Source organism: Trematomus bernacchii, unplaced genomic scaffold (assembly GCF_902827165.1).
Source record: "Trematomus bernacchii unplaced genomic scaffold, fTreBer1.1, whole genome shotgun sequence".
Taxonomy (NCBI): domain Eukaryota; kingdom Metazoa; phylum Chordata; class Actinopteri; order Perciformes; family Nototheniidae; genus Trematomus; species Trematomus bernacchii.
This window is the reverse complement of record NW_022987477.1, coordinates 1,099,166-1,110,933: the sequence shown is the minus strand read 5'-3', so window position 1 is coordinate 1,110,933 and position 11,768 is coordinate 1,099,166. Positions and strand designations below refer to the sequence as shown.

At 42.6% G+C, this 11,768-nt stretch overlaps 2 protein-coding genes across 16 annotated transcripts in view; both read right to left on the bottom strand.

Moving 5' to 3' along the window:
* Window positions 1–537: 537 nt before the first annotated feature.
* On the bottom strand, window positions 538–2,240 carry LOC117497056 (uracil nucleotide/cysteinyl leukotriene receptor). 2 transcript variants are annotated; one of them, XM_034148943.1, is made up of 2 exons: window positions 2,137–2,240; window positions 538–1,509 (listed from the first exon to the last, which is right to left on the bottom strand). In XM_034148943.1, the coding sequence occupies exon 2, from the start codon at window positions 1,466–1,468 to the stop codon at window positions 557–559; it is 912 nt and encodes a 303-aa protein (XP_034004834.1). In that variant the 5' UTR covers window positions 1,469–1,509; window positions 2,137–2,240; the 3' UTR covers window positions 538–556. The 2 variants fall into 2 exon arrangements, with proteins under 2 accessions (XP_034004834.1, XP_034004835.1); XM_034148944.1 differs by having other exon boundaries at window positions 538–1,484; window positions 2,137–2,238.
* A 3,858-nt stretch (window positions 2,241–6,098) lies between these two features.
* The window catches only part of si:ch211-285f17.1 (sickle tail protein homolog), a 115,148-nt gene continuing 109,478 nt past the window's right edge, over window positions 6,099–11,768 (bottom strand). For 5 of the 14 annotated variants that reach the window (XM_034149143.1, XM_034149115.1, XM_034149090.1 and 2 more), the window contains 5 exons: window positions 11,650–11,766; window positions 10,216–10,296; window positions 8,549–10,126; window positions 7,975–8,118; window positions 6,099–7,069 (listed from right to left, as the gene is read on the bottom strand). In XM_034149143.1, the coding sequence (XP_034005034.1) occupies window positions 6,548–7,069; window positions 7,975–8,118; window positions 8,549–10,126; window positions 10,216–10,296; window positions 11,650–11,766 (2,442 nt within the window). In that variant the 3' untranslated portion in view covers window positions 6,099–6,547. The remainder of the gene's footprint in view (window positions 7,070–7,974; window positions 8,119–8,548; window positions 10,127–10,215; window positions 10,297–11,649; window positions 11,767–11,768) is intronic. The other 9 variants (XM_034149161.1, XM_034149169.1, XM_034149187.1 and 6 more) reach the window with 9 other exon arrangements.

The following is an 11,768-nucleotide window of genomic DNA, read 5'->3' as shown; positions in this document are numbered from 1 at the left end:
CACAGACAAGTTTCAGGAGGTGAAACATCATTTTTGTGTATTTTATATCGAGTTTCTTTACTTTTTAAAACCCCTTCAATTATGAAAAAAGAAGAATGCATGCAACACACAATAGAATAATATATATTTAACGTTTCATTTCGTGCATTTTTTTTAAAACAACCATTAAAATACAAAAAAAGTCAAGAAAAGTGATCTTGTAGTGTGGCAAGTATGCAGAGCCCACCTACTAAATAATGTAAATAATGGCTATGCTAGCCTGCTAATATATGTAATATGTTATAGAAATATTTAAAAACATGTGTTGGTGTCATATTTTTAAGAAATGTAATACCTTGATAAAATGTGCAGTAAATTGTCTGCATATCTTTTAACTTTCTCAAAAAGTGTTATGATCTAAATGTAGAAATAATCAGTTTCACAAGTATTTATTTATGGCCTTGCATATAAACTAAAGTGGAAGTTAATTGTTTGTGTCCTTAGCCAATTGCACAAAGAACAGCACACTTTTTTCATACAAATATTTATTATGTACATAGTTGTTTATTGATCATCTTCATGGTTTACAGAACAGCTGCAGCAGTTTGTCTCTGTAAACTCGGTTCAGGAAGAAGTACATGACGGGATCCAGGACCCCACTAACACAGGTGAGTGCAGATGTGATCCGATTGGCTCTTCCCAGCGACTCATGGCTTGCTGCAGTCAGATTACCATGCATGTGCATTTCAATATAGATCACCCTGCTCACATGGTAGGGCACAAACGCAAACAGGAAGTTCATGACAATCAGGACGATCATTCTTATGGCTTTGCTCTTCACCGGCCGTTCCTCTTGCTTCATTGCCCTCAGTTTCAGCAGAATCAGTATGTAGGAAACCACTATGGTGGTGAGGGGAATCACAAAGGCCACAACGGTTGAAACTAAAGCAGTGGGAGAAGTCTTCTCTAAGTACAGCTTGTTGCATGACCCAGTTGAGTTGTTCCTCACATTCCTTTTAGAGAAAAGTGTAGGACTCATAGACACAATAACAGTCACCCAAAGTATCCCCACTGCTACCTTTGCATACAAAACCTTCCTGACTGACTGAGATTTTATAGGAAGAACCACAGCCAGAAATCTGTGCAGGCTGATGAAGCTCATGAGGTACAGGCTGCAGTACATGTTGAGGTAAAAGAGGAAGCCCGCTAGCTGACAGATGACATGTCCGAAAGGCCAGTGGCTGTCGGACAGGTGGTAAACTATACGCATGGGTAAAATGAGGATGTAGGAGATGTCTGCCACAGAGAGGTGCCTCAGGAAGACCTTAGATGGAGATGTGCTGTGCTGACGAAAGAAGGCCCACAGCGCCAAGGCATTCCCAGGCACAGCAATGAGGAAAATCAGGATGTAATATGTGGCAAATATAATGTTCTCATGGTGGGAGTCACTGCCAAAGAAGCTCTGTGTCTCCTCCTCAGAGATGTTCATTGTGGAGAGGGTCGTCCTGTTGCAGCGTAGACACAAACAACCTGTCACGAAGACAGTCTCTTATCAAAACACAACTCAAAACCTTTGTATGACATAAAGATGGCTTGTATGACGTGAGAAAATATAAAAAACACATGCAACGTAATGTGTGAAAGCGGCTAAATATAATGTGTGAAAGCGGCTAAATAAGAACTGCAGGTACAGAGATACAGAAGACACCACTTGCCTAGTTTACAATTAATGCTATTGGTATTTTTATGATATAGTAGTTACAGTTATAGGTGATCAAAAAATGGATGTACATAACCTTTATATATTTAAAAATATAAATGAATTACAGAAATATTAAATATGTATTGAAGTCTTCCTCACAATTAATTGTCCTGCACAAGTCGTGTAAGCGAGCGTGGAAAAAAAATGTCAAACTTGAATCTCTTTTCTTTTTACCTCCGCTTTCAATTAGAGACCTTTTTATGTCATTTTCAGGTATATATATATATATATTAGTATTTAGTGTCTCTACTGTGACATGTCTCCATGCTTTAATGTTTATTTTCCTCATACTGCCTGCACTGCAGAAACTCTTTTCAACCTTAAACTCTTAGCCCTCAAATGTAACATTTAATCAATAATAGTTTATTTAATCTATATTATATTAATATTCTTACCTTGAATGATGGATAACGAATGTCTTCTTCTCACTAATCACTCATGTAAGACCAGTCAGGTAAGGTGGAAGTGAGAACTACTCTGTTATGTGGTACTGACACACTGATACACTGACACGCACACAGACACCAATGTTTTTGTTCCTTTTTTTACGGAAATGACAAGCTAGTTTCTTAACTATTTTGAAAAACAACATGTTGTGCAAGATTGACTTTGATGCTTGAAGCAGGACAGTTAGCCCACGATAGATCATGTGTAAAAAGACGAGAAAAACATACTTCTGAAATGCCATGACACAAAACACATGTTGTACTTTTCAATGCATTCAAAGAGTGCCACGACATGTTGGCTTTTCAGAACGGGCAAACGGCAACATGTTCAACATGTGGGCCGTCAACAGCTGAGAACTGGTTAAAAACTAAAGAGCCAGGGGTGGAAGAAGTATTCAGATCCTTTATTAAAGAAAACTTACTAATACTGCAATGGAAAAATACTCCATTATAAGTCATATATAGTTATAAGTACTGCGATTGTACTTGCAGGAAAATGAAAAGCACAACAATTAAACAACTTTCCACCACTGCAACAAGCATGTTAGTCGCAATGTCTGGAGCAAATGCAAGAAATATCTCTGTCTAAATCAAGAAAGGTGATCAGAAAGAGATAACAAACTATTATATTGTAAAGTGTCCAACCCTAGACCAGCCATTGCAACATCCTTGGAATTATTTAGAACTCAACTCAATTGACTGTATTCCTGTCAACAGAGCCTGAATGTCCACATCTGACTGGTGCATACCTTGTTCAAAGCAGGCCCACCGACAAACTAACCTGTTAGCACCTGTCAAAAACTTGCACAGTTACACACAGGCACAACAGGCACACACACACACACACACACACACACACACACACACACACACACACAACACACACACAACACACACACACACACACACACACACACACACACACCACACACACACACACACACACACACCACACACACACACACACACACCACACACACACCTTCTTTAGAGTTATTAGTTAATTCAAGATTAATTATTAAATTAAATGTGGTACATAAAATAAAATAAATAACTTTGACTTGATAGTTTTGTTCACAACATTAGACCTCTAATCTCTACTAGAATAAGATAAGTGTGCATTAAGTCAGTGCTAACAGGAACATAGATTTAACCACAAGAAAAAGGAGCTAGACATGAGCAGCATATCTAAAAACCCCTAAAGTGTTGTCTTCCTGTTCTTTTCACATGTTTAATCGCGGTACTTCTGCACCCAGGCTGCCCGTCACCATAACACTAACAGGAAGACACAGTTGATCGTCCTACACAGATAAGTGTTTTGCAAACACTGCAGTGTTCGAAGTAACCAAGAATACTAAGTAAGCAAAAATAAGGATAAACGATACACTGAGGATCAGTTAAAAGGGGATTTATGTCACAAGACAACATGTAGCATTTTAAATATTGTAAACATCATGCGAGTGTGTCTGTGGCTCTGGCTGGTGTACGGACTACACTGATCTGATGAATCCTCCCAACAAACACGAACAAATACACCAACAAACAGGGTTATCCCTTCGTGTATGAACTGTCTGAGACCATGACGCCCTGCAGAGCAGAACATCCCGGAGATTAGAGCGTGTAAAGCATCAGATCTACAAATTAAATGCAAGGCTATCTGGGCTGAGACCTGAAGGCAGAAGACAGAGTGCGTATCCCAAATGATCGTGAATACCTGTCATCGAGCAGAATTAAGCTAAGACAAATTGTAACCTTGGTTTACATACACACTAGGGATGCCAGCGATTATTCGATTATTCGAATATTCGTTACAGTCTCCATAATGGAAGATTATTTTTAAAATTCGATTTTATTTATATATATTTTTTATTAATATTTATGTTTTTTTTTTTTTTTCCTGGTTTGGTTTCAACCAAAATATAGACTAATGCTAATAATAGTAATAGTATTAATAATTGTAAATGACCATTGATCACACCACCAGTTTGCTTTACTGTAAACTTGGAGGAAGCCAGCAGCGCAGAGTGCAGACTGCTGCAGCCTGCTGCAGCCTGCTACACACCGACCCCGCCCCCCCCCCTCCCTCTCCGTCACACGTGCGATTGGGGGGGGGGGGGGTGTGTCGAATAATCGATTATTCGCCAGGGCTGTCCGATTTTCGATTTTGATCATGGTCAGTTTCTGGCATCCCTAATACACACCACACATTTCACAGGAAGCAAGAAACAAACACCAATAAAGACCGTGACGCTCGGTGCATAACAAGCATGCAGTTCTTTATTTTTGCTACTCCAACACAGTTTTTTGTCTTTACCACATTGCTCCTTAATAGTATGATTTAAAGCTTTACAAAAAAACAAGAGAAAACCAGATATTTACAAAATCTATCTGTGCAAACATAATTCTTCTTTTAACGCCACTCTCCTAAAGGATTTGAAAGGCATGCATACAAATAAACTTTGGTATGTTAACAAAACTACTTATTTTTCTTAGTAGAAGCTTCTATGTACATGTGGTAGAACCGATTCACTTTAGTACATTTAGACAACGAGACATGTTAACTTAACAAACCGGGACCAGCAGAACACTCTGAGGTCTCTTAAAAACTTCAGGCGTCACACAGGAGAGTGAGTCCTGTGACCGGGTGAGGCCTGAAGTGAGTCATTTTACAACAACTTTGGCAAAGAGGCACACTGAAATAAAACCTGTATTACTTATGATACCATCTGTAAAATAAATTGGCAGTTCATATGGGTGAAAATACTCTTAGAAAATAGAAGTTAATAATGCGTCTGTATACACTCAGAAAAAGGCATTTACAAGGGCTGTGTTTTAATGTCCGGCAACATAAGAATCATAGATTAAATATACTATTCAATCTCTGCTTTGAAAAATAAAACAACATTTCTTTTACACGGTGATTGTACATCAACTCTCTATTCCCTATTCAGAGCTACAGCAAGAAAAATAGATTTTTTTAACACCATTAAACTCGTCCACTTCTACTACAAAGTGGTAATGTTTTATTAGTTATAAAATAGTCTTTAACAGTAAAAACTGGAGATCTAAAGGAGATGGGTGCGAGAATGCCAGTGTCAAATAAAACAGGAAGTGGGGAGTGCATCACTTAATACTTTTATACAAAATGTTCAAAAACAGCAAACCATGACTATGCAAAAATAAAAACATGAGTAGGCTCTACCTGCTAAAGCCACGTGTAGTCTAGATGCCAGTTTAGTGAACCCGGTAATGTTGAGAACCCCAAAGTTTAATGATAGAAATGTATAGTACGAGTCCCTAGAACATAGAAACTGCCGGATGCTAACTTGCATGTATTTGGCAATTTGCACAATTAGCATAAATTGTGTTAATTAGCATTCACTATGAGTAGTGTTGTGACCATTGGCTATAGAGAGCACAAGATGAAAATGATTATCTCTACTGTGGACAATTTATCCGTATATATTCAAATAGATAAGCAATATGTTAAATCTGTGTCGTGGCTGAACCTGTCTCTGCGGTCCTGCCTGACTCTCATCATGCTGCTTCCCTGATGGCTCCCACAGGATTGTTGACATCCTCGTGGATTCATCTTCTTATTATAGACACATGCATTTCCAAACATTTGGTCTACCTATGTTGTAAATGTATTATCTATTCGATTTACACACGGCATCTATTGCACGTCTGTCCGTCCTGGGAGAGGGATCCCTCCTCTGTTGCTCTCCCTGAGGTTCCTCCCATGTTCCCCTTTAAACTGTGGGGTTTTCTCTGGAAGTGTTTCCTTGTACGATGTGAGGGTCTGAGGACAGAAGGTCTAAGGACAGAGGGTCTAAGGACAGAGGGTCTAAGGACAGAGGGTCTAAGGACAGAGGATCTAAGGACAGAGGGTGTCGTATTGTCATACTGATATTCTGTACAAACTGTGAAGTCCACTGAGACAAATGTAACATTTGTGATATTGGGCTATATAAATAAACATTGATTGATTGATTGATTGATTGAATCCAAATGAGTCCTCTAAATCTTCCAAATTGACCCAAAATGTAAAGAACTCAGCCCACAGAGTACAAATATTGCCTCTTTCTGGTTAAAACTGGCATGTTTGATTCTGAAAAGACCAGAAATGGACTCAATTATTCCAATAACGACTAATTATTAATTATTTAACTATTGTCAACACAAGCTGCTAATTAATGCTATTTAACGCAACGTCTGCAAGTTAGCATCTGGCAGTTTCTATGTGCTGGGGACCCGTACTATACATTTAAAGGATAAAACTTTGGAGTACTCAACATTTGGGGGGTTCACATCAGGACTTCTATGAGCTGCTAACAGACCACTGGGCGGTAAACGGGGCTTAGGAAGCGTCCTTAGCGGCGGTGGCTGTTGGGATGCAGGATTTGCCGTTGCTGCTGCTGCCGTTGTGGGCTCTGTAGCTGGTGAAGCTGGGGGTGTGTATGGTGCGGATGCTCTTTCCACCCGGGCCCAAAGGTGTGGGCGACAGAGGGGAGGGGGAGGATGAGGATGATGAGGAGGAGAATGAAGAGGTGGAAGAGGAGGAGTGCACTCGACCATTCTGCGAGGAGAACGAAAGAGTTTTACCTGTGTGTTGTGAGGGGAGTTTGAGGGATCCGTTAGACAGGGAGGGGATGTGGGAGGAGGGTTGGGAACCGGAGCGAGGAAGAGGAGAGGACAGGATGGAGGACTTTGTCGCAGAGGAGGAAGAGGAAGGGTTAATGGGATTAGTAGCATCTGAGTTTGGTGCAGACTGGGGGCTGCCTTTAGGAGAGCTAGGATAAAAAGCGGGGATTTTAGAGGTGGGAATAGTAGGGGAAGTAGTTTTATGATCCCCTCCCACTCTTTTAGCACTTCCGTTAGCCTGCAAACAGAGATGCCAAAACAGAGACTGGTCGTCAAAAAAGGAAACCTGGGTCAAATGATACATGTAAAAGGCAAGACGATGTTAAAAAAACACACTAATACTACACACACATGATATTACTGAGACTAACACCAACATGAACAGAAGGCTGTGTTTCTACGTTATTATATGAAGACACATTGAACTTGTTACCAGAACACTGCAGGAGTTAGACCGTGCGATGGCAGACAGGAAGGGTCTTTGTTAAGAGTTAGGCCTCGTAAAAATGGGCTGTGGGGGTGCATAGGAAGGCTGGAGAGAGGGTTAGATAACAGGGTGAGGAGGGGGGGGGGGGGGGGGGGGGGGGGGAGTGGGAGCAGACAGCGGAGACGTGGCCTCCACTGAAGGTGCAAGGTGGTGAGTTGTGGCGTGGTCTCGAGGGAGAGGAAATATATTACCGTGAGGTTATTAGGAAGCGGTGCAGTGGTGGTGGGTTTGAGCAAAAACAAGGTGCGTTGTGAGAAGGAGCATAGCCGAAAAGTCAGTTAGGTTTGTTTTTCAGAGCCAAAAGCATCCTGGGATATTTGGCAACACTGTTTAGGAGCTCAGCTGTGATGGGAACTGGAGGTGTGATGATGACAGCGTCCACTTTTTAATTTTTTTTAAGTCACCAACACAGTGAAAACCATGAGCAGTGTGGACATGCAGAAGCTTACAGTACAGTGATGTTATGGGGTAACAGTCAAAAGTCAAACATGCCTTCTTGTCAGAGCGAGAGAAACATTAACAGATCCACAGTCGTCACTTTGTTCGTGACTTTATTTATTTTTAAATCTCACAGCTTTGGTAGTCTTCCTCTAATCAGACATGCCTCATATGTTCCCTACATGTTTGATCCCCCTAAGGCCCTACAGTAAAACTACCTGTCGGAACTGCCTCTGAGCGTCCTGTAGTTTTTGCGGTTTTCCTGCTTTGTCAGTAGTACCCGGCGACTGCCTGGACTTCGCAGACAAAGGGACGGGCATCCGACTAGTAGGGGACGCGACACTGGTGTTCTGCAAGGGGATCCAAACGAAAAACAAAAACAAGAAATAAAACAAAAGAAAGAAAAAAACACACACCATACAGGAAGTATGAAAAATCAAGGCACTGACAGGTAACACCTCAAAACGATTTACACCAGGGAAAGATCATGCACCCAGTGGGACCCTCAATACACAGAAGGACATGCAGTCAGGGAAATATCAGAGCTTAATCATCATGAGAGTGTTTTTGATGACGCTGAAAACCACACAGGTTCAGCAAAGGAGAAGCCAGGAAGCCAACAAAAATGCCACCCCCAATCATGTCACCATGATTTCACAGAGGGGAAAAGCCACGGGGGACATTTTCCGATATTTCCTTTGGAGTGGATTAATGATTTTGTGATTTCGGGGGGGTTAAGTGAAGGTAAAAAAAAAAGGACCCAAAGCCTCCCGATAAGAGCTAGAGAGAGACCTGTTGTACGGTAGTTTCACTGGGGACAGTGGTGGTGCTGGTAGTAGGGACGACTACAGGGCGAGGGAGCAGCTGGGGTTTAGTCTTCTTCACCAGAATGCTTTTGCTGGGTGCCTTAGGGCCGGACCCCCTGGAGGTGGGCAGAGAGGAAGACCTCTTAAGCCCCGCTCCTTCTGAGATGTTCCCATTCCCCATGTTAGTTTCCTCCGTGGGGGAGACCGGCCCCATCTCGCTGATGGTGGTCTCCAGCTGCTTGATGGTCTGCTCCAGGCTGTCCATCGTCTTGTAGGCGTTCTTCCGGATCTCGTCCGTCCTGAAGAGGGACTCTGAGTTCTGCCTCTTCAGCACTGCCCCCTTGTGAGCCTCTGCTAGGGATTTAGAGCGCGTGATCTCAAATCTCTTGGCCTCCTTGTGCTGCTTGATCGTACCGTCTGATTCCTCCTCGTCTTCGTACACCACCACCTGTAAGGTCTTCTTTCCGGACTTGGTGCCGATGCGGATGGCCTGGGTGAACGCCGCCAGCTGTTTCTTAGGGAACTTAAACTTGAACTTCTTCTTACCGTCCGTCTTGGCGTCACCGTTTGAGCTCACTCCACTGTCTGCGGGCTCAGAGATCGATGAAGATGAGGATGATAAGCTAACGTGTTCAGCGTTGAGCTGTGAAGCGCTAGCGTCTTTGCCGTCAACCACCTCGCTCCCTCCTGCTTTAGCCTGCCGCCCGCTACCCTTCTCAGAGTCGGACTCCTCGCTCTCCTCCTCGATGCACTCGGCCGCTAACATCCTGTCCAGCTCCTCCTCACCTTCGAAGATGACGGACAGACGTTTGTACGCCGAACGGATGTCGATGGGCTCGTCGAAAATGATGATGACGGGCTTCTTGTTGTAGCGGTTATCATGTTGGAAATTGGGATCCATTGAGGCGTTCCCTCGGTTGTGAGCGCTACCTACAGTGACCGTCTGCACGCTTCCTTTCTTGGCGTTGACCAGGTCCTGGTACTCGCCGCAGGACAGGGCCTGCACTTTGGTGTTAGTGATCATAAATGCTATGTTGTCAGGAGGGGGAGGAGCCTCTTCTCCAGGTAAGTCAGGACTAAGACTGTCCTCCTCGTTAAAATCCACGTAGTTTGCTTTAGGCGGATCCTCACTGTGAGACTTTTTTAGTGAACTTTTTGGCGGCGCTTTGGTTGTTGTTGTTGTGGCCACAGGCTCAGGTATTATATTCTTACTTGAAGAAACATGCTGCAGGATTGATTTACTTTTCTTTTCAGTGTTAATTTTGTTGAGGATTTTCCCCTTCTCCATTTCTACGCTGCTCTTCAAGGACTCGGAGCGTTTCATTTGCTTCCTTGGAAGTTTGAATCCTTTCAGTCCCACGGGTTTGGGGGATATCGGTGGAGGTGTTATAGGAGATTTTGGCGGTGAAGACGGTAGTGGCTGCTGACTTGGAGAATTGTCGTTAACATTGACATTTGACACCTGTGATGGAGGCTGTGCGGTCTCTCGGTGTTCGTGGATCTCCTCCGTTCCGGACAGCGTTGGATGCTCTTTGGGAATCTGCCCGGTCACATAGTAAATGACCTGGAAAATGAACGAGTAGCTGTTTAATATCTCTTTGAATATTGCACATATACATGAATAAAATGTTATTAAGAGAAAGTGAGTCCTACCCCTTGGCTCTGTCGGAGAGTAGTGTTCCCATTTTCATCTGTGTCGGGATCTTTATCCTCCCGTGTGGACTCTGAGCTCTGCTAGGACAGTGTGTGAGGGAATAATATTACTCTGCAACTTGTGTGTAGGGTGGCTAAGGGTTAAGTGTGAACTCATATGGAGCTCGCAGTAGAATTGGCACTGCACTGGGATGTTACCTTGTAAAATGCAGCAAAATATGTACAGTATGTAGACTGATACACCATCAGACGTCACTTTTATATGCTGTCCTGCTATTAAATGCATGTAGGAAAAATGTAAACATATTACTGTTAAGACTATAAGCCGGTTTATTTAATAACAGCCAAATAAGGTTATTTCTGAAGGCTACAGTATATCCCTACCTGTACTTTTTTGCACTTTCACGTCACCTAGAGACTACTAATCTTTATACACTTAGTTTCCTGTCTTTTCATGAAGTCTACATGTTTACACCATGCAAGATGCCTCTTACACGGCTCACACTTAGGTTAAATAAGCTAGGCAATATCTGTTGTTTTGTTATCTATTACTAGTAGCTTAACATGTACTTAACTTATACTTACTTTCAGATCTCATGTTCTAACTTGGATGTGCACTTGATACATCAATTGAATAAATAAATCATTTTAAAATGTGCAAAAGTCAACCCTATATGTGAAGAAATATAGGGTTGTGCTACGGTGGTCCGACAGGTGCAGACGCGCTATAACAGCCCACAAAAAATGTCATTAGGAGAAACACACTGCAGTTTCATAAAATAACACAAATGTGCCAAAACACATGCATGTGTGTTAGGCCGTTGCAGCGCGTTTGCACCTGTCTGCCACCACATCGTGCTGGTTATATACGGTAGGTGTAAAGCCGGGAGAGCAAACTGGAGTGAAGTTGTGCAAGGACAAAGAGAAATAGAAAAGTGATCCCTGGGAAAGAAGTGGGGAGAGTAGCATGCAAAGTGGCCGGACTGACCTCTAGTGAACCAAGTCTGCAAAAACAGGATGTGTCTGCAAAGTGAGCTTTAACGTGTCTCTCATTACCAATCAGTTTTTGCATGAAGCAGGTAATTAAAGAAAGACACAAGACGGTTGAATTGCCTGTAGAACACAGTGCCGTGGTCTTTATTGATAATTAAACACATCATTGTCTGGTCAAGGCGCACAAAGGACACTTTTTTTATGCAGACTTAATCCTGAAATATATTCAAGCGGAGATATCCAGCAGAATCAAAAGAGGGAAGGAAACTGAGGCAGCGAGGAAAGGAAGTGTTTGTTTTGGAGGAAGCTGTTACAGGATTCTCTCGAGCCAAAGCAAGGGTGCAGAAGTTTGTGGAAGTGTTAAGGCAGCCATCGAGTGTCAGACAGTGTGGGCAGAGGCAGGCAGTTAGGAGGGTGGCTGCACGGCGAAAAGTATTTTACCTTTTTCTCTTTGAGAGGCAATAAGGGCCTCAGCTCTCTGATTTGCGGATCAATTCGAGAGGTGGGTTCTACCAAATGTTTCACCCCTACATCCTTAACTGTGCACTTCTGGAACACCT

Bases quoted from the DNA above. Each gene is read 5' to 3' on its own strand.
- LOC117497056 (XM_034148943.1), bottom strand. From the start codon at position 1,468: ATGAACATCTCTGAGGAGGAGACACAGAGCTTCTTTGGCAGTGACTCC.